The 16,517-nt window shown below is 56.1% G+C and overlaps 8 protein-coding genes and 1 non-coding gene across 9 annotated transcripts; 4 read left to right on the plus strand and 5 right to left on the minus strand.

Annotated features, from left to right (window-relative positions):
* Positions 1 to 320: 320 nt before the first annotated feature.
* DICSQDRAFT_135288 (uncharacterized protein) lies at positions 321 to 1,036 on the minus strand. Its single transcript, XM_007364319.1, has 2 exons — positions 944 to 1,036; positions 321 to 878 (listed from the first exon to the last, which is right to left on the minus strand). Exon 2 carries the CDS (start codon positions 639 to 641, stop codon positions 483 to 485), a length of 159 nt encoding a protein of 52 aa, XP_007364381.1. The 5' UTR covers positions 642 to 878; positions 944 to 1,036; the 3' UTR covers positions 321 to 482.
* Positions 1,037 to 1,653: 617 nt separating this feature from the next.
* On the minus strand, positions 1,654 to 2,836 carry DICSQDRAFT_146011 (NAD(P)-binding protein; the record flags this gene model as incomplete). The annotated part of the gene is made up of 4 exons (XM_007364320.1): positions 1,654 to 1,788; positions 1,841 to 2,117; positions 2,174 to 2,361; positions 2,420 to 2,836. 4 exons carry the CDS (start codon positions 2,834 to 2,836, stop codon positions 1,654 to 1,656), a joined length of 1,017 nt encoding a protein of 338 aa, XP_007364382.1.
* Positions 2,837 to 4,496: 1,660 nt separating this feature from the next.
* On the plus strand, positions 4,497 to 4,598 carry DICSQDRAFT_t64. Its single transcript has one exon. It is a non-coding gene; the product is annotated as a tRNA-Ile (tRNA).
* A 244-nt stretch (positions 4,599 to 4,842) lies between these two features.
* DICSQDRAFT_103514 (uncharacterized protein) lies at positions 4,843 to 5,484 on the plus strand. The gene is made up of 5 exons (XM_007364321.1): positions 4,843 to 4,892; positions 4,958 to 5,042; positions 5,100 to 5,111; positions 5,176 to 5,211; positions 5,271 to 5,484. The coding sequence occupies exons 1-5, from the start codon at positions 4,876 to 4,878 to the stop codon at positions 5,304 to 5,306; spliced, it is 186 nt and encodes a 61-aa protein (XP_007364383.1). The 5' UTR covers positions 4,843 to 4,875; the 3' UTR covers positions 5,307 to 5,484.
* A 120-nt stretch (positions 5,485 to 5,604) lies between these two features.
* On the minus strand, positions 5,605 to 7,798 carry DICSQDRAFT_179694 (uncharacterized protein; the record flags this gene model as incomplete). The annotated part of the gene is made up of 9 exons (XM_007364322.1): positions 5,605 to 5,721; positions 5,777 to 6,254; positions 6,314 to 6,421; positions 6,477 to 6,556; positions 6,610 to 6,687; positions 6,741 to 6,873; positions 6,928 to 7,132; positions 7,190 to 7,267; positions 7,327 to 7,798. The coding sequence occupies 9 exons, from the start codon at positions 7,796 to 7,798 to the stop codon at positions 5,659 to 5,661; spliced, it is 1,695 nt and encodes a 564-aa protein (XP_007364384.1). The 3' UTR covers positions 5,605 to 5,658.
* A 375-nt stretch (positions 7,799 to 8,173) lies between these two features.
* On the minus strand, positions 8,174 to 9,423 carry DICSQDRAFT_103519 (GINS complex, Psf3 component; the record flags this gene model as incomplete). The annotated part of the gene is made up of 7 exons (XM_007364323.1): positions 8,174 to 8,187; positions 8,255 to 8,512; positions 8,613 to 8,754; positions 8,871 to 8,916; positions 8,978 to 9,121; positions 9,187 to 9,245; positions 9,307 to 9,423. 6 exons carry the CDS (start codon positions 9,421 to 9,423, stop codon positions 8,439 to 8,441), a joined length of 582 nt encoding a protein of 193 aa, XP_007364385.1. The 3' UTR covers positions 8,174 to 8,187; positions 8,255 to 8,438.
* A 270-nt stretch (positions 9,424 to 9,693) lies between these two features.
* DICSQDRAFT_146014 (uncharacterized protein) lies at positions 9,694 to 10,434 on the plus strand (the record flags this gene model as incomplete). Its single annotated transcript, XM_007364324.1, has 3 exons — positions 9,694 to 10,072; positions 10,187 to 10,320; positions 10,381 to 10,434. The coding sequence occupies 3 exons, from the start codon at positions 9,694 to 9,696 to the stop codon at positions 10,432 to 10,434; spliced, it is 567 nt and encodes a 188-aa protein (XP_007364386.1).
* A 691-nt stretch (positions 10,435 to 11,125) lies between these two features.
* On the plus strand, positions 11,126 to 13,891 carry DICSQDRAFT_154240 (Pkinase-domain-containing protein; the record flags this gene model as incomplete). The annotated part of the gene is made up of 9 exons (XM_007364325.1): positions 11,126 to 11,162; positions 11,233 to 11,521; positions 11,822 to 11,880; positions 11,935 to 11,972; positions 12,050 to 12,106; positions 12,166 to 12,184; positions 12,235 to 12,327; positions 12,390 to 12,932; positions 12,984 to 13,891. 9 exons carry the CDS (start codon positions 11,126 to 11,128, stop codon positions 13,601 to 13,603), a joined length of 1,755 nt encoding a protein of 584 aa, XP_007364387.1. The 3' UTR covers positions 13,604 to 13,891.
* Positions 13,892 to 14,573: 682 nt separating this feature from the next.
* On the minus strand, positions 14,574 to 16,453 carry DICSQDRAFT_154241 (uncharacterized protein). Its single transcript, XM_007364326.1, has 5 exons — positions 16,276 to 16,453; positions 16,108 to 16,220; positions 15,963 to 16,046; positions 15,823 to 15,907; positions 14,574 to 15,751 (listed from the first exon to the last, which is right to left on the minus strand). The coding sequence occupies exons 1-5, from the start codon at positions 16,418 to 16,420 to the stop codon at positions 14,721 to 14,723; spliced, it is 1,458 nt and encodes a 485-aa protein (XP_007364388.1). The 5' UTR covers positions 16,421 to 16,453; the 3' UTR covers positions 14,574 to 14,720.
* Between the last annotated feature and the right edge of the window lie 64 nt (positions 16,454 to 16,517).

The following is a 16,517-nucleotide window of genomic DNA, read 5'->3' on the forward strand; positions in this document are numbered from 1 at the left end:
ACGGATGTTCGAAGTTCATGGTCAACACTGTTCAATTCTTCGTCTGCCACCACCGCGACGAGGCTGGCAGTACAGAACAGGAACTCATCTTTGAGTGGAGACAGTAAATGGAGCGCTTACGTCGTCGACATGGTGAAATCTCACTGAATAACATTAAGCTACATACATCTAACCTGAGGTCCCCATCATATGCCCCGGCCATACGCTTGTCTCTAACACAATGACTGTTGACAGTAAGTACAACGTCCTCCACTATTTGCGATTTTCTCTGCATTCCCGTCGTCGGACTATATGAGTTGTCTTACTGATCAACGTCCTAGGTCGCCTGAGCAGAACGGTCCCGATACTCGACTCGGACTTAGAACTGTAGGTGTCCCCCTGGCCGACCGTGCCGTTCAGCACTCGCTTCAGATCGAACCCGAGCTCCAATAGTCCGGGCCTTAGCTAGCAAGGTGTCCTAGTCCCTAGCTACCAACTACTCGTCAGAAGGGAGTCGAGCCCGCTCCGGCGCGTTTGCCACCCGAGAGGGACATACGTATGCTCCTCCGCGGCCCGCTGCTAGATTCCTTCGGCACGCCACCAAAGTTGTGTCCAAGCCACCGCCAAAGCAAATTCCTGCGTAATTCGGTTCGCGCATCCATGGTGCAGCAATAATGAATGTCCTTGTCCACGGCTTGTCATGCAGGCGCCGACCGGCTCGGCACCTCAGTCGAGCCCCGAGCATGGTAACGACACATCCCTCTCCTGCACCTCTAGTATCGATCGTACACGGCCCACACTCTTCTATCCGCGACGCCCCACAGCAAGCACAGGGAGCACAGGGATTTGCCAGCCCAGTCCAGGAGAGGTCAATCAGAGATCGCATACCCGATGCTCCGGTGTGTACATGCCCACAACTGTGTGCTGCGTGCGTCTCAGTTTTTGATGCACACTGCCAGAACAGCACATCCTTGGGCGAATTCGTTGCCACAGCGCTGGCGTCCTCAACTCACCAGCTCGGGTACGACAAGCCGACGAGACCGTGACACAGCCGCATGCCGACAGCATCTGCCATTGATTCCAACCGAACGGCACTGGATGGGGACATCCTCAATATAGACAATATGACCGATACGTGTACGTACACGTCCCCGCACGATGACTTTAGTTGGTTTTGACTACCTGCCCTTAGGTATATCTGCAGTTTTCCATCCAGGTCAGTGGAACGGCGGGCGTCGGGGGCACCCGTGCTCCGCGCGCTTGGCAACATAGTTGTATCCTTTGTTCCTGAGTCGCACTTTCAGAGTACAAGAGTTTGCTCGACAAGTGCAATAATCGTCATGCGCCCAGTTTTCGATGGCGATGTGTGTAAGACTTTCGAAATCCCGTATGGTCACGTGCCTGCTCATTTCGATGGAGTCCTTACACTGATCTAACCGTAGCAAAGTAATCGTTTGACAAGTTGACATCTCCTCCATACTGGCGGCTCCAGCGGCTCGCCATCCTCGTTTCAATTCGACCGGACGCATTGCGGCCACTGCCGTCCGGAGCGCGCTTTTGCCTTCGCGAAACGTTGTGCATTCGAATGATCATGGTCCTTTCTTGCCTCGAGAAATAGTCTAACACAACTTCTATCTTACAATCCTTTCCGCCCTTTCCCTAGCTCAAAGTATCTCACTCGATCCGTTCGCCCAGAATCTCTTGAGTGAGATCCGAGCACAGCCTCCAGAAGTTGTTGCGGATGGCCTCGTCCTTGGCAGCGTTGCTTTCCGTGTCCGACTTGCCATATGGTTCCGAATAGTACTTGCCCTGTACGGAAGGTCAATGGGTGCAATGCGGTGTCATGAATCCAGGTGCTTACCTGGTACTCCTTCCAGTTCGTCTGATTGATGTCCGTGCTGACCGCCGCCCATAGACTCGCCTCCGCGCCTTCTTCGGCGCTCTTGCCAGCCAATCGAGTAACCTTGTCGATCGCTACGCCGAGAACTCCATACGACTGGCCCCATGCCTTCTGGAGGTCCGTGTCGACCGCACCGGGGTGTACCGATATGGCGAGGATAGGCTGTGTCGCGTCCGTTAGCTTGCGGCGGGCGAGCTCCTGGGCGAATACGATGAGTCCAAGCTTCGTGCGCCCGTAGCTACACCACCATTTAGCACGGGTAGAACGTAGGATCGAGGAAAGGAGATGCCCTACAGCTGAGTCCCGTCCTCGTCCTTGCAAACCTCTTCCTTACAGGCGAATGTCGTTCCGGTGGGGGCGAAACGGTGCATCTCTGAGCTCTGCATCACGATGCGAACAGATGCGGGGGGAGCCTTCGCCGCCGTCTTCTGCATGAGAGGCAAAAGTCGGAGCACAATAACGTAGTGTGCAAGATTGTTGACCTGCACACCCATTGTGAGATGTCTAGTTCCAAACCCTAATGTTAGAACATTCATTCACCTCGAAGTGTCTTTCAAGGCCGTCAGACGTCATGCCGAAGGGAGCTTGTCCGATCCCAGCATTGGCAATGAGGATGTCGAGACGGTTCTCCTGCTCAACAAACTGCTTCGCCCAGCTGTCGACCCTCTTGAGCTCATGCATGTCAAGCTGGTGGTAGTGAATGGAGCCCTTGGCGCCACTCTCTTGGAGCGCCTTGTTGAGGTCTTGCACGGCGCTCTTACCATGCTCTGGGTTGGCAGAGACGAAGTGGACCTTCGCGTTGTGCTGGGCGAGAGCGGCTACGTTGTGGAAGCCAATGCCGGCGGAGCCACCAGTGACCAATGCGACGCGACCAGTGAGGTCAGGGATCTGGTCAGGCCTGAAGCGCTTGCAAAGAAGAGTTGCAGGGTTGAGTGTGTCGGGTAGGAGGGAAGACATGGTGCGGTGAGTGTACACGAGAGTTACGGTGAGACGGAGGCGGACAAGTGGAACGCGTCTTTTGAGGCTGAGGGCGATCATTGAGGCCCACCGCCCCGCTTGCCAAGGTTTATATGACCCAGCGATGACGCACAATGGCTGCTCATAGAAGGGAGAACGTCGTGGCTACAATTGGGTGTTCCCTCGCCTTATCGAGACCGGTAGTGTCTGATTGCACTGCCACCTGCCATGACTGTCGACACCGGTTGAGCTTCAAGCTGCAGCCATGGCACAGCATACGCATACATAGCGACTACATACGTCGACTACAGAGTGTATTTGAGTCCGCACGCTCGGAGCACAACGTATGTGCGGCGAGTATTACGGGTGTGTGGCCAACTGGGCCAGCACCACTAGCCTCTATCACCACGCAGTCGACACGCTCTCCGAGGACCTCTCCGGCCAAGCTGGCACACAAGTCCCAGAAATCGCGTGGTATAGATTCGTCCTTCGCCTGCCTGCTCGCTCTCTTTGTCTGGCTCGTCCTCTGGCTGGTCGAAGTATTGTCCCTGCGACACGACAATCAGCTTGCAACATATGAGATAAAAGAGCAAAATGACATGATGCCGTTCCTGGAACACTCTCCAGTTGAAATTATCGATGTCAAGCCATAATGAAGTTGATGTCCCGGATGTCGAGTTTTAGGGTGCGGTCAACAATGAAAATGGATTATAACGAACCGTTATTAACGGACACCCTCTTGGACCTCTTGTTAACACGTGTTATTTACGGTTAATTAACCGGGCGCTAAACCAAGTTCACAAGTTGTTGACCCGAGTAATAAACATCTCAGTCGACCGACAGGGTCCCTAGAACTCCGAGACACCTTGCCATTGCAAGTACTGTATATTTGACGAGGCATGACATGAAGAAGTTCGAGGGCAAGCGGGCACAAATGGGATTCGCGTTTGGCCGGTGCAAACGCGTGCCGTACACAGTAGATACAATAAGGCTTATATACGTAGCTAAATAGGGGTAGATAAGGGCGCGGGTATCCGTCGGGGGGGCGGGACCTGTGGCGCTCGTTCCGCGAGCTCGCCATCTTGACGCCAGGATTCCAACATGACATCAATGAGCTGTGTGGCGACGAATCCCGCTCTCCCTTCGAGATCTTAATCAGACCAAGCTCACTGGCGGCTTTGGCCAGCGGCCTGCATAAATTAGAGGCACCAAGCTTGCAGTTCACAGCAGCACTACTCTGGCCTACAGTAAACGCAATGAATGCGGTCTATTGTTGTTATTGAAGTCAAAAGGACGCTCAAATGGGTCCTAGTTTTGAACAATTCTTGACATGGCTATCCAGACTCGTACTTTCTAACTGTTTATTAACAGGTTATTAACTTGTCAATAATCCACGTGTTAACAATTCGGATTTGTTGCCCGCACCCTATCGAGTTTGGCCCTCTTGCCAAAACTACATACAGCAGTAGGCAGCCTCAGTGTCCTTGGCATCCTCTGTGTGGGGCAAAGTGGTTGAATTCCAGGTCGGATACACAGATTTTCGGGCTTCTGTGAGACAATCATGTGGACAATAGCAGCGCAATCATTTTGCGAACTTCGAAGACATCTTGAGGTATCCCCAGGCTCGGTATATGTCGCTGTCTGCCGAACATTTTTACATGGCCGGCTAGCTCAGTTGGTTAGAGCGTGGTGCTAATAACGTCACTGTGAAAGTGGTGCTTACGTAACGCCAAGGTCGTCGGTTCGACCCCGGCGCTGGCCATGTTTTTCTCTTTCACAACTTTCCAACTATCTCATTTTCCCCTCCTCATAGGACTGGTTCAGTATAGACCCATAGCCATGGGTGATCACAGTTCCCTCACATATTTCCAATGTGGTCTCTACCTTGCAGTCCCGCTCAGCGGCGTTTGCCGAGGGGACAACTGCATAGTTCTTCAGCCACGGAGACCCTGCTTTCCCACGGATTCAGAGTGTTGCAGTAGCGCCGGTGGCCAGTGGAGGAGAGCACCCGTATCCTCAAGACCCCGTACGACGTCGCCATGGCCAAGTCCAAGAAGTATGTCTCTGCAACTTGTTATCATGCTTGAGGGAACTCTAATAAGCGCACACTGTGTCCGCTAGCCATACCAACCACAACCAGAGCCGCAAGGCTCACCGTAATGGTATCAAGAAGCCTAAGAGCCACAGGACGCGTTCGACGAAGGGTGTATGTACCCATGATCCTCTGTCCCCTCTCCATGTTCTGACCAGTCTGGTCCAATAGGTTGACCCTAAGGTGCGTTCAATGAGCCTAAAAGTTCGGGTATGGTGAGGTCTTGATGGATGATTCGGTTTGCTAGTACCGTCGCAACAACAAATTCGCGTTGGTTGGTTCGGTGCGTCTTCCTTGCAGTCTTACGCTGTGGAGATCCTCATGTCATACGACCTTGCGCAGAGAAAAGCTCGTGCCGAGCAGAAGGCAGCATCATGATCATCCTCTCCGCCTCAGTAGTGCACCGTAGAGGATGACCCTGGAAGGCCATGCCCGGAGGGAGGGGAGCTGGCCCGAGTCTCGCGCAAGGCGACGTCGTTCCATGTAAAACACCACCACGATCATGCTGTGTATGCCATCCCCGCTATTCATAGGACCTACCGCGCAGAAATCGAAAAGACCAAAAACACTCAGCTTCTCATGTGTGTGACGGAGCCAAATCCAGTCTACCCCGCGGCTTGTTCAAGTTTGAGTGCTGGATGACAACAGAACTCGGACAACATGCTATGGATACAGTCGAGTATCAAGTACATAACCCCTTTGCAAGGACCGCCGGTGAAGGCAAGAAGGTTCATAGGGGAGTGAATTTGAGGCTCTTCCTCTGCTGCTCTATCGTGGTCATTAGTCGTTGTGCCTACACGTCTTGACGTGAGTAATCCTTGCATGTCTGGATGAAGTGCAAGACCTACGGCTGCATCTTCCGGAGGCAGCGCGCCTTTGGCCATATTATGCTTGCCGAATTTCAGCCTGTGCCTGTGTCTCTGGGGGAGCTTATCTGTCCCTTCGTGCGGTACAAGCAATGCTTCGCACTCCTTCCGAGTCGCGACGTGCCCGAGGAGGAGCGAGAAGAACTTGTGCCTGAGCACCGTCTTGATGCGCTCCAGCGCGTGCGTCGTGTACCACCCGTCGCGCTCGTTGCACGCCTCGCGGAGCGAGTCCTCGTCGTCGGCCTCGATCATCTCCTTGAGCATCGCGTCCGTGATGTCGCACAGCTGGAACGCAGCGGTCTCGGACGTGACCACCTGGCCATCGAAGACGTGCGAGCGCCGCCCGTCCATGCCGGAGAAGCGCACCTGCGCGGATTCGTTGCGCTGCTCCTGTCGGCGGGTGACCACCGAGGGGCGGACGATGGGGTGGTTGACGTTCCGGAAGTATAGGCGTTGGTAGCTTGTTCCGGGAGGAGGGTTAAACAAAGAGACAGGCGTAATGGGTACAAGGAAGCTTACAATCGGGCCTCGGGGTCCACACGAGGGTCGTATCCTAAGCGAACGTAGGTGTCTCGCCAGGGGCCGTCCTCGAAGACGTAGGAGACCAGCGGCAAGAGATATTTCGTGCTTTAGCGCGAGGGCGTGAGATGACGGTGGTGCAGCAACCGGAAAAACAACCTACTTGATGATATCTCGCACTTCCAAAGGCATGAACTGGTTGAATATGGCTGCACGCGTCCACACCGGTCGTTCTTGAAAGAGCTGCGAGCCGAGGTCAGTGTGATGCAATGATCGCTAAAGCGTTGGTCTACTACCTCTTCAAGCTTCTTCAAGATATTCTTGTCAGCTTGACCGCGTTGCTCTTCCACCGGCGCTGAGGGCTTGTCGGGCACCTGTCCCTCTGCAAGTCAGTAAACCGACGGAGGCCACCGATGGTCAGGCATACATTCTTGTCGCTGTAGGACACAGATATCGGCGCGAAGCCCTTCCAACGCATACGATTGATCAGCCGCTTCTTCTCTTCGCCAGTTTCCTTGTCCACGACAATGTCCTCAATGGACGCTGTGTTCGCCTTGTAGCTGCGCAAGCGGTCAATATGCCGCGGGAAAAGGCACCGTGGTCCACAGACGTACTTGTAGTTCTGCGGGACACCTTGTCGACTGAACAGGGGCGGGGGGAACAGCCGCAGGTTGCTCTTTGTCCTCACTGTTGTACCAGAACTGGTGCCCTCCCCGAGGAGCTGTGGGTCGATGTCCATGGCAGAAGGGTCAGCTTGTGTTGTGGTGATCGTGTAGTCCTCCTTTTCTGGAGGGATGTGGTACTTCAATATTCCCTCCACTATCCGAGCAGTGAATCAGAACCCCGACCGTTATGTGCTCAGGAACAGGCACCTACCATCCATGGCATCCATCGCGTTGCGCAACTTCGCTATCGGGTCGGCCATATCTGGCTGATACTGGAAGTCCGCCATACCTGACAGCGCAGCATTCAGTTCGCGTCACTTCAGTCAGCCTGGTCGAGCAGGGACTCACTTCTGAACCGCGCCGTCTTGGGCACAACACCCACAGCCTCCACAGTGTATTCTCCTATCGCGCCATCTCCAGGATCTCCATCCTTTCGCTTCCGCCTCCGCTTCACAACCTTGAGCACTATGTTGCTCGTATGCACCACCTCCCCGGGGATAGGATGCGCGTACGGGTTGCCTGGACGGAGACGCAGCTCGAGCAGAGACTCGACGCGGTCTCGCCCGGTCGCGCGGCGAAACGCCGCGTCTATGGCATGTTGTCCACCAAGACGCTCTATCGCGAGAGGTGCAGATGTGGGTTTGACGTAGCCTGGATACTCGACGGAGTAGAAGTGCGCTGCCGGGAGCGGGAGCTGTGGTGCGGGAGGAGGGGCGGCTTGAGCCGAGGATTCGCTGGTCTTCTCAGCTTGAGAAGGGAGCGTTGACGGTCCTGCGTTGAGGTTTGAGGGACCCGCTTGGAGTGCTGGATCGATGTCCATCGTCTGAAGGAGTGGTGAAGTGAGTACTTGAGAGCGCAGAGACGCGGGGCTCAGACGCGTCCCATCATCACGTGTGGCGCGAGTCGCTGCCTTGGATCATGGATGTAGCTGGACACACTGAATGCGAACATGTACTCGTCCATGGACGGTGATATCTCGACCCCAGCCGCAGCGGCGGAAACATCGATCGCTGAGGACCCTCTGAGCGAGATCTTCTCTGGTATCCTCGCACCTGGCTCGTCGCTCAATCCATCCTTCCTCCTCGTCCTCGATGGCGCCCTCGCAACCCTCCTCCTCGTCCTGCTCGGGCTCTTCTTCATCACGAACTACAATCCCCATCTGCTGTTCTTGAGCATCGTAGAGCTGTGCCTTTGGGCCAGCATCAAGTGGTGAGTCTTGCAAGCACACAAGTCCCGACGCCTCCTCTCGGACACCAACGCCTGACCATCGTCTCAGGTTTGTGTCTGTGCTGCGGGAAGTACGCTTACAAGAGGCTGCTCACGAAAGCCCAGATGGCCAGCCGCAGAAGACTGTCTTGAAGCCCAAGGAGGATTGAACGGCCCTCAATGCGCGCCTTCGCTGGCTCCGTCACGAACTCTGCTCGTATCCTACACGATCGTACATATCCTGCGGCATCATCCTACCGGCGCCCCCGCTCGCTCGTCTCATACCACACCTTCGTCTTCTTCGCGCTCTCCTGTGCAAGCTGGAATACTGGAGATCCGTCCGTCAGTCGCAGTCACATGGACAAACTAACCGGATGGCATGGAAGAAATGACAGAGCCTATGGGAGATAGGAGGGAGAAGCACGTACACTCTCGTTCGGTACCGTCCATGCCCTCCCGGAACTGCGCGACGGTCGCGTCTCCCCCTCGAGAGCCGCTCCCTGCCGAGGCTTGCAGGGACGCGAAGTGCTGCGCCTGGTCGATCACTTCGGGTAGTCGGGCACGGAATGTCTATGTGGAAGCATGGGGTGTGGACACGGGAAACGAAGAGTTGGGAGGATGCGGGGAGGATACGGGAATACGACGTCAGTGGATGAGAAGGGGGCAGGGAGAGTGCGCTAATGTACCTCAGTTAGGACCCGCGAGAGCTCTTCCGCGGGCTCGTCGTTCAGTCTGTACGTCGTATGCATGGATGTGGGCAAGGAATGGTATGCATGGAAGCAAGACCACGTACAAGTGCATCATCATCCTCCCGAAGCCATACCACAAGCCTCCCTGTCCAACGAGGTTGGAGAGACGCACGCTTCGCGGCTCCGCATTCAGCGCGTTGCGCACCCGCGCAGCGAAAGGCGGTGGGATTGTGAAGTCCGCGTAGTCCCTGCACAGTTCGGGGCGTTGGAGCGAAGCTCTATGAGATACACGTGACGCGCGAGCACGACTCACGAGTAGATGAGGATGTACGCCATCCAGAGAGGGATCTGGACCTTGCTCAGGGCTTTGATCTACTCCTCGCGCTGTTCAGAACTTTCTGCAGAGCGCTCCGCACGAACGCGCAAGACCCACATCTCCAGCCTTGCCGCCGTCGAGATGGCCCATGTCGGGCACGTCGACCTTGAACGTGCACTGGATCTTCTGGTTCTCGGCGAGAATGGAATCAATTGAGTAGTAGTCATCCTCCATGTTATCGTGAAGTGTGTGTGTGTGTTCTACGTAGACCGATCGAAGCAGAGACGTTAAGAGAGACGATGAGGCTGTAGGATGTGTCGGAGACCGAGGTGGCTGAAGCCTGAGGCAGTGGCAGCCGACGCGACGCGTCTCGCGCCAAACGCGACCACGCGCCAGTTTCCCACGCGTGTTCTCGCTCGACCTCGACGCCGGCTTCCGCATTCACCTTCCCACCTACACCTACACTTTCCCCCTTGCTTCATCTCTTACCGAATTACCCCTACAATGTTCTGCCGCTCCTGCATGTCCAACGTATCAGCGGCCTCCTCGTCCAGCCGCACCCGCGCGCTCGCGACGACAGCCCTGCGCCTCGCGCACACGCACGCACTACGTCACTCGTCGCTACTGACGCACTCACGGCCGTCGTCCCGCACCCCTGCGCACCACCACCAACAGGCGGGGCCCTCGTCACAGGCACGCGAGGCGTTCCACACGCGTTCCGCGGCGTTCTCGACGACGGCGCGGAGGGGGGCGGACGAGCTGCCGCGGGAGAACCTGCAGGCGATCTTCGAGCAGCAGCAGCAGCGATTCCTGAAGCTGCTGCAGGAGAAGCCGGAGGTGGAGGAGCACATCAGGGGGTTCGTGCAGCTGCTGAAGGATAACGGTGCGTCTCAGACCCGCCGCTGGTTGTCTTGGTATAGGCTGATTGGAGCATGTTGGTGGTGTGCTGTTGTGGATGATGTGGTGCGTCCGCAACGTCACTTTGCGCAACACACAGGCGTCGACGTCTCGTCGGGGCAGATGCCGAGCAAGTTGGATATGTTCCAGCTGATGATGAAGAAGGAGATACGGGAGAGCGCTACGTGCATGGCGACGACACTCCAAGAGGCGGGCATTGACCTGCGGAACCCGGTTCGTGGAGAACGCTATTAGGTTCAAGTTCCCGATAATGCTAACGGAATGCGTCTGTAGGAGATGATGCAATCGTTGATGACGATGCAGAGCATATCCAGGGGCAACAAGTGAGTTGCCCGAGAGAGACACGCTATGCCGCTGTTGTGGGGGACGCGTGTATTACTTTGCGTTCTTGGTGCTACTGTATGTTGTACTGTTCTTCTGAATAGGCTTTACGACGCTCGTCCGACTGGGACCCTGCTGTGAGATGGCACCTTGCGTTGAGCATTAGCACGCACACGATCGGCATGGAGGGCTTTCACGGAAGCGTTGGGACATCATGCATGAGTTGGGGTGCTCGGAATCGATGAAAGCGAACTCGGCAAAGGCGTGTTCACAGTCCAGTGTGGACACGCGGCCAAGATGGCAAAGTAGAAGGTTTACCGAGGTACGCAGCACGGCAATTGCCACGGTCCAGCGGATTGTCACGGGGAATTAGAATCGCCGAGCAACAGCTGATCTGAGCAGGGGGTGTCGATATGCACTGTACTCGGTCGGGTTATGTATGGGATGGGCCGCCGGACGTGGTCTGCGCCGTCTGGGCTGTGATTGGTCGAGTGAAGTTTGAGACTGGACGGTGCTGGAGGGAGGACGAGGATGACGTAGGGACAAGCGATCAATGACGCCATGGAGCAGGCGGTCTCGTCGCCGCCTTCAAATCCATCCTCGTACTCTCGCACGGGTCAGCCGCACTCTTCTCTCCGTCTCCCCTCGTCCTTACTCATCCCGCCCTACGCACATACCTCCGCACTCCTTCCTCGCCATGCCCACCGGAACAGGCGTCGTCGACGCGTTCAAGAGTACGCACCCAGCCCCCATGTGCACCGCCGTCCCTGATGGCTGACTCGCTTCTGCTCCATTCCCCATCAGATTTCATCCGCCACGGAAAGACCCACCATTCAGCTCAGAAGCAGCAGGATGACGATCCTTACCAGCTCTACACCACCCAACAGCCCGTCCAGCAGCAGCCGCGCGCCGACCAGAGTCGCCACCAACAGCAGCGCGAGGCTCAGGCGCAACAGCACCAAACACAGAAGCACGCCTCACCCAAGTACAAGGAGCAGATCGAGCAGATCGTCCAGGAAGAGCGCGAGGCCAAGAACAAGATGCCAACATACACGGGGCTCGAGAACTTCAGGCTGCTTGAGAAGATGGGCGAGTGAGTCGTCGTTTTCCGTGCCTTTCTGTATTGCTTCATTCGGACATGTGGAGTTGGAGTGGGATGATATCGTGCACGGTTGATACCTTGTGCCATCCGCCGTTCTTTCTGCGGGGGTCGCAAAGGCCGTGACGGTCGCGATTGTTTTGTATCGTTTTGTCCACATCGGAGGTGACGATGGGTTGTGTCATCACGTCGGAAATGTTTTGGCGTCTCTCTTGCATGATGGCGAGGCCCTTCCGCCTTCTCCTTCAGGATTGTCGCTGCGTGGGAGGCTCCCTTGCTTATCATCGACCTCAGCGGTGCATTCTCCAATGTGTACAAGGCCGTCGATCTCCGGACAGGGCAGAAAGTCGCAGGTGAGCCCGTCCCTCCCGTCACCCACATATACACACAACTGATCTGTCATTTAGTCAAAGTTGTCCGCAAATACGAATTGAGTGCCTCGCAGGTTAGTGTTTGATCATTCCTCTCCCCACACTCATTCATCATATATGTGTATTTCCTTTTCCTACGTCATGTCCGTAGGGGGCTGGCGAAAAGCACCTGAACCGCGAGTTTAAAAAGAAGCCGCGGGTCACGGAGGTGCATCTACTTGCTGTAATGTTTGTCCTTGACTGACGTTATTTCCTTCGTATGTGTAGAGGGCAAACATCCTTAAAGGCGTGTGCTCTTCTCTGTGCACCCTCACCTGATTCTGACGTATGACACAGAAGTGCAGATCATGCGCGGCATCAACCACCCGTCAATAGTCAAGCTATTGCAGTTCTTCGAGTCGCCAGAGCATTACTTCTTGGTTCTAGAGCGTAAGTGCCTACTACGAACTGACGTATACGCATAAACTGATGACGACTTGTGAATGGTGCAGTCATGGAAGGCGGCGAGCTCTTCCACCAGATCGTGAAGCTCACATATTTCAGTGAGAATCTCGCACGTCACGTCATTGTGCAGGTCGCACAGGGTATCCGATACCTCCACGAAGAGCGTGGTGTCGTCCACCGGGATATCAAGCCCGAAAACTTGCTCTTCGACCGCATACCCATCGTTCCCTCCAAGATACCCGCTCCGAAACAGTTCGACGAGGATAAGGAGGACGAAGGCGAATTCATACCAGGCGTCGGTGGGGGTGGAATTGGCAAGGTCAAGATTGCTGACTTTGGCCTAAGCAAGGTCGTATGGGACGAACAGACGATGACGCCATGTGGGACGGTGGGGTATACTGCACCCGAGATTGTGAAGGATGAGCGGTACAGCAAGAGCGTCGACATGTGGGCTCTTGGCTGTGTGCTCTACACCCTGCTTTGCGGCTTCCCGCCTTTCTACGACGAGAGCATCAACGTCCTCACGGAGAAGGTTGCTCGCGGGCACTACACCTTCCTCAGTCCCTGGTGGGATACCATTGGCGCATCAGGTACGTTGTTCGCGGTGTTGCGCCATCTACGTTGCTGAACGGGCTCTGCAGCTAAGGATCTCATCACACACTTGCTGTGCGTCGATCCAGCTCAGCGGTACACAATCGACGAGTTCCTGGCGCATTCATGGGTCACTGCGGTGCCTGCCCCCCCAGACCCTACTCCCCTTCCCAGCATTCCTCGCGCACCCCTCGATTCTCCGCTCCTCGCCGACGCTCGCGGTGGGGTCCGCTCCCCCGGTCTGGCCACGCTCAAGGAGGCCTTCGACATCACGTACGCCGTCCACCGTATGGAAGAGGAGGGTGCTCGCAGACGTGCCCAGAAGGGCGGTGCAAATCGCGGCTTCCTCCAGAACCTCAACGAGAGCGACGAGGATGAGGATGCCAAGCCCTTGCCGAAGCAGCCTCCCGCTGGTGCGGGAGCAAAGGTTGCGGCCAATCGTGCAGTTGTCGGCAATGCGTATGACGGTCGTGCTGGTCAGCGCGATCGTGGACGGAAAACGGGCGCCTCGAAGCCGTTTGAGCTCGACATGGATCATGCGACGCTACTCGGCAGGAGACACCGGCGCGGTGTGGATAGCAGTGTCGTCAGCGGCAGTCCGCTATCGAAGGAGGCACCAGGGAACGACCAATCTACGGAAGTACCCATGTCTCCCATGAGAGTGGACTAGTTCGGTCGACCGCGCATGTCGCCTAGCCGTTGGCTTTGATCCTCCCTCGCTATCTCACTCCACTGGGCCTCGTCATTCGTACTCGCATCGATCTGTTGCGTCTTCTTCCGTGTTCCATAGATCTTGTCCATATCCGCTGGCACCTTCCACACGCGCTCTTGTGCTGGCCATCACTCTGTAAACATACGATGTAGCTGTATATCTTATTGTGCCTTCTTGTCCTGTTAGTCCATCTGTGCCGTCTCATCATTCGTCCACTTCCCACCCTCCACACCTCTCGACCTCCCCGCTCGGATACTGAGCACCGTACGATTCGTCCCGTCTCGATGCATCATGTTCATACGCCTATCGCCAAGACACATGCATATGGAGTACGGCAATTTAGTAACATAGACTGGACGTCAGCTTGTGTATGCTTCGAGGACTCTGCGGTCGGTATCGTTCCGCGCCTTTCATTGCCTTTCTGGGAATGGTCGCCGGTCGCAAACTCTAACCACACCGACGAGACATTAGCGGTCCACTTGACTTGCCCGTGCGACCTGTGCATGTGGTGCTGAAACACCGGTGGACAAGGGCGGAACTATCCGCGTGTGGGCGGTGTATAGCGTGACGTTGGCGGGCCATCCATTGGGGTAGCTGGAGCGTGAAGCCACTGTAACTGAGGGCTAGCGGGAGTACAGGCGGGCTATCAGCCCTTCGGCTTCGGTAGCTCCGTAGACACTCACATACACCGCACGCACACCATGCGGCAACTAGACGCTGCAGGGAGCCGTGGAGTTATAGAAGTTCAAGCGTTGCGGCCCTTTTCCAGGTAATCGAGGGCTCCTCTGAACGCACTCAGAAGGCTCCTTGAAGGAGCCGTAGGAACGCGGTGTTGGGGTAGCTTACCGTAACCGATCTAGCCCAAGCACATGTACTATAAGCACACGCACCTCTATCACCACGTAGAATTCAAATAAGACTTTCTATTCGGGGAGTCGCAGTAAATAATACAATCCAGATATCGAATGGTCCCAAGGTATCATTATGTGTACATACGGTATAATGATCACCAATACGCAAGGACTCTAAATATACGTGGGAGAAAAGGGACCGCACCTGTATCGGAGCAGGCCGCTCAATCGTCGTCGCTGTCGTCGCTGCTCGAGTACTCGTCGTCGTCGCCGAAGTCGACGCTGCCACCCGCGAACTCGCTCAAGCTGATCGGCTGGCGATCCGCGATAGGCGAAACCGCCCCGGCGAGGAAGTCCTCGTCCTCGTCGAGGCCCATGCCTTCCTGCTCGGCCTCTCCCCCGCCGCCGAGGAGCTGGTCGTTCAGCTCCTCCTCGAACAGGGCCATGTCGATCTCCTCGCCGTCCGCGTCGGGCTCGTCCGTGGACATCGGCATGGTGGGTGGCGGCGGCAGCTCGATGTTGTGCGGCGGGGGCGTATACTCGTCGATTTCCTCCATGACGATCGGGCGCGAGGGTGCTGTGGGCGCTGGAGACGCAGGCGCGGCGACGGCTGGAACGATATCCCACTCGTCATCTTCCGAATCGGACGGAACCGCGGCGGCGATCGGGTTTGGTGCTGCAGACACAGGCGCTGGAGGGAGGGACACCGCTGATGATGAGTCGGGGAATGCAAATTCGACGGGTTTGGGAGGCGGCGGTGGCGACTGTTCCTTCTGTACAACTCTAGGTTTCTTCGCCGGAGGTTGCGGCCGTCGAATCTCGAGAGTTTCTGCCTCAAGCTGCACAGGACGTTCACGCTTATTAGGGCTCTTCACAAGTTTCGAGGGCGCCTGAGACGGCGGAGCATCAGGCGCTTCATTCTTGAGCTTGACAGGACCCGCCGGCGTGGATTTGAGAGGTAGGCTATGACCCGAGCGAGAAGTTGCCGACATTGGTGGGGGTATCAGTCCTGGCACTGCAGCGGGAGTTGGCGTAGGTGCAGGTGCTGATGCAGACGTCGATGTGGATTGCTGTTGCCGAGGTTTGGGAACCTTAGGCGCAGATTGCTTCGTCTTGAGGTCGGTTTTTGGCTCTGGTTTCGTCTCTGGTATCTCACCCTCGCTCTCCTCTTCCTCTTGCTTGACCGCGGCCAGTTGTGCGTGAGAGCTAGATGAGGGAGAGGAGGCTGATATCCGTGGAGGGACCGAGGGTGCAGCTGGGCGAATCACCGACCACAGTCAGATCGGCGACCTGACAGGTAGATTGCGTATGCGTATAACAACTCACGCGACTCGACATGGCGGGGAGCGAGCGTTGGTTTAGGATCGTGATGGAGGGCGACATATGAGTCTATCTTCTCGAGAATAAAGCTCTAGGGTCAATTGTCAGACAATCTGACCAAGCTGAGCGGATGCACATGAACGTACCCCATCTTCCTCGTTATGTATGAGGACGCATTCAAACTCCTTCGCACTCTTCTCTTGCCCAACAAAGTGCACACCGCTCTCGTTCTGTCATATGAGCGACGTTGAACTCCAAAGCGGTGGTTTGTGTCATCAGCCCATGACGCACCTGTTGACTCGGTCTAACCACAGTGACGTTCGACGGGCCCGTCTCGTCCTTCGATTTCTTGGTTTCGACAGTGCCCGACCTCGATGTATCGACAGACTCTGGCTTGAAATTGTCTGGGGAATCGTCGAGGTGAGCACGCACATTACATGAGTGGCGGTAGATACTAACACCGAAATGAATAGAACTCGCGCTCGACTTTCGCGTTCTTGACCGGTATTCCCTGGCGTAGTTTGAGGGTGCGCTTCAGCGTATTTCCGAGCGTAACCTGACGTCTGCCAGAAGGCATCCAGGCGTTATCCGTAGCCGTGGTCATCCCAAATGAGACGGAGGAGAGGATGGAGGGTGGGGATCAAGTCGAGGCACAAGCTCCCCTGTGCGCCAAGCCGGCAGTTAGAACGCTAACAATAGAC

Source organism: Dichomitus squalens (assembly GCF_000275845.1).
Source record: "Dichomitus squalens LYAD-421 SS1 unplaced genomic scaffold DICSQscaffold_8, whole genome shotgun sequence".
NCBI classification, from domain to species: domain Eukaryota; kingdom Fungi; phylum Basidiomycota; class Agaricomycetes; order Polyporales; family Polyporaceae; genus Dichomitus; species Dichomitus squalens.

What these genes read in the sequence shown, in the direction of transcription:
- DICSQDRAFT_135288 (XM_007364319.1), bottom strand. Translation starts at nt 641, where the DNA reads ATGGATGCGCGAACCGAATTACGCAGGAATTTGCTTTGGCGGTGGCTT.
- DICSQDRAFT_103514 (XM_007364321.1), top strand. An exon ending in AATTCGCGTTGGTTGGTTCG is followed by an intron (nt 5,212 to 5,270) that starts GTGCGTCTTCCT and finishes GACCTTGCGCAG; the next exon opens with AGAAAAGCTCGTGCCGAGCA.
- DICSQDRAFT_154241 (XM_007364326.1), bottom strand. Translation starts at nt 16,420, where the DNA reads ATGACCACGGCTACGGATAACGCCTGGATGCCTTCTGGCAGACGTCAG. An exon ending in CGAGTTCTATTCATTTCGGT is followed by an intron (nt 16,221 to 16,275) that starts GTTAGTATCTAC and finishes ACGATTCCCCAG; the next exon opens with ACAATTTCAAGCCAGAGTCT. An exon ending in TGGTTAGACCGAGTCAACAG is followed by an intron (nt 16,047 to 16,107) that starts GTGCGTCATGGG and finishes CTCATATGACAG; the next exon opens with AACGAGAGCGGTGTGCACTT.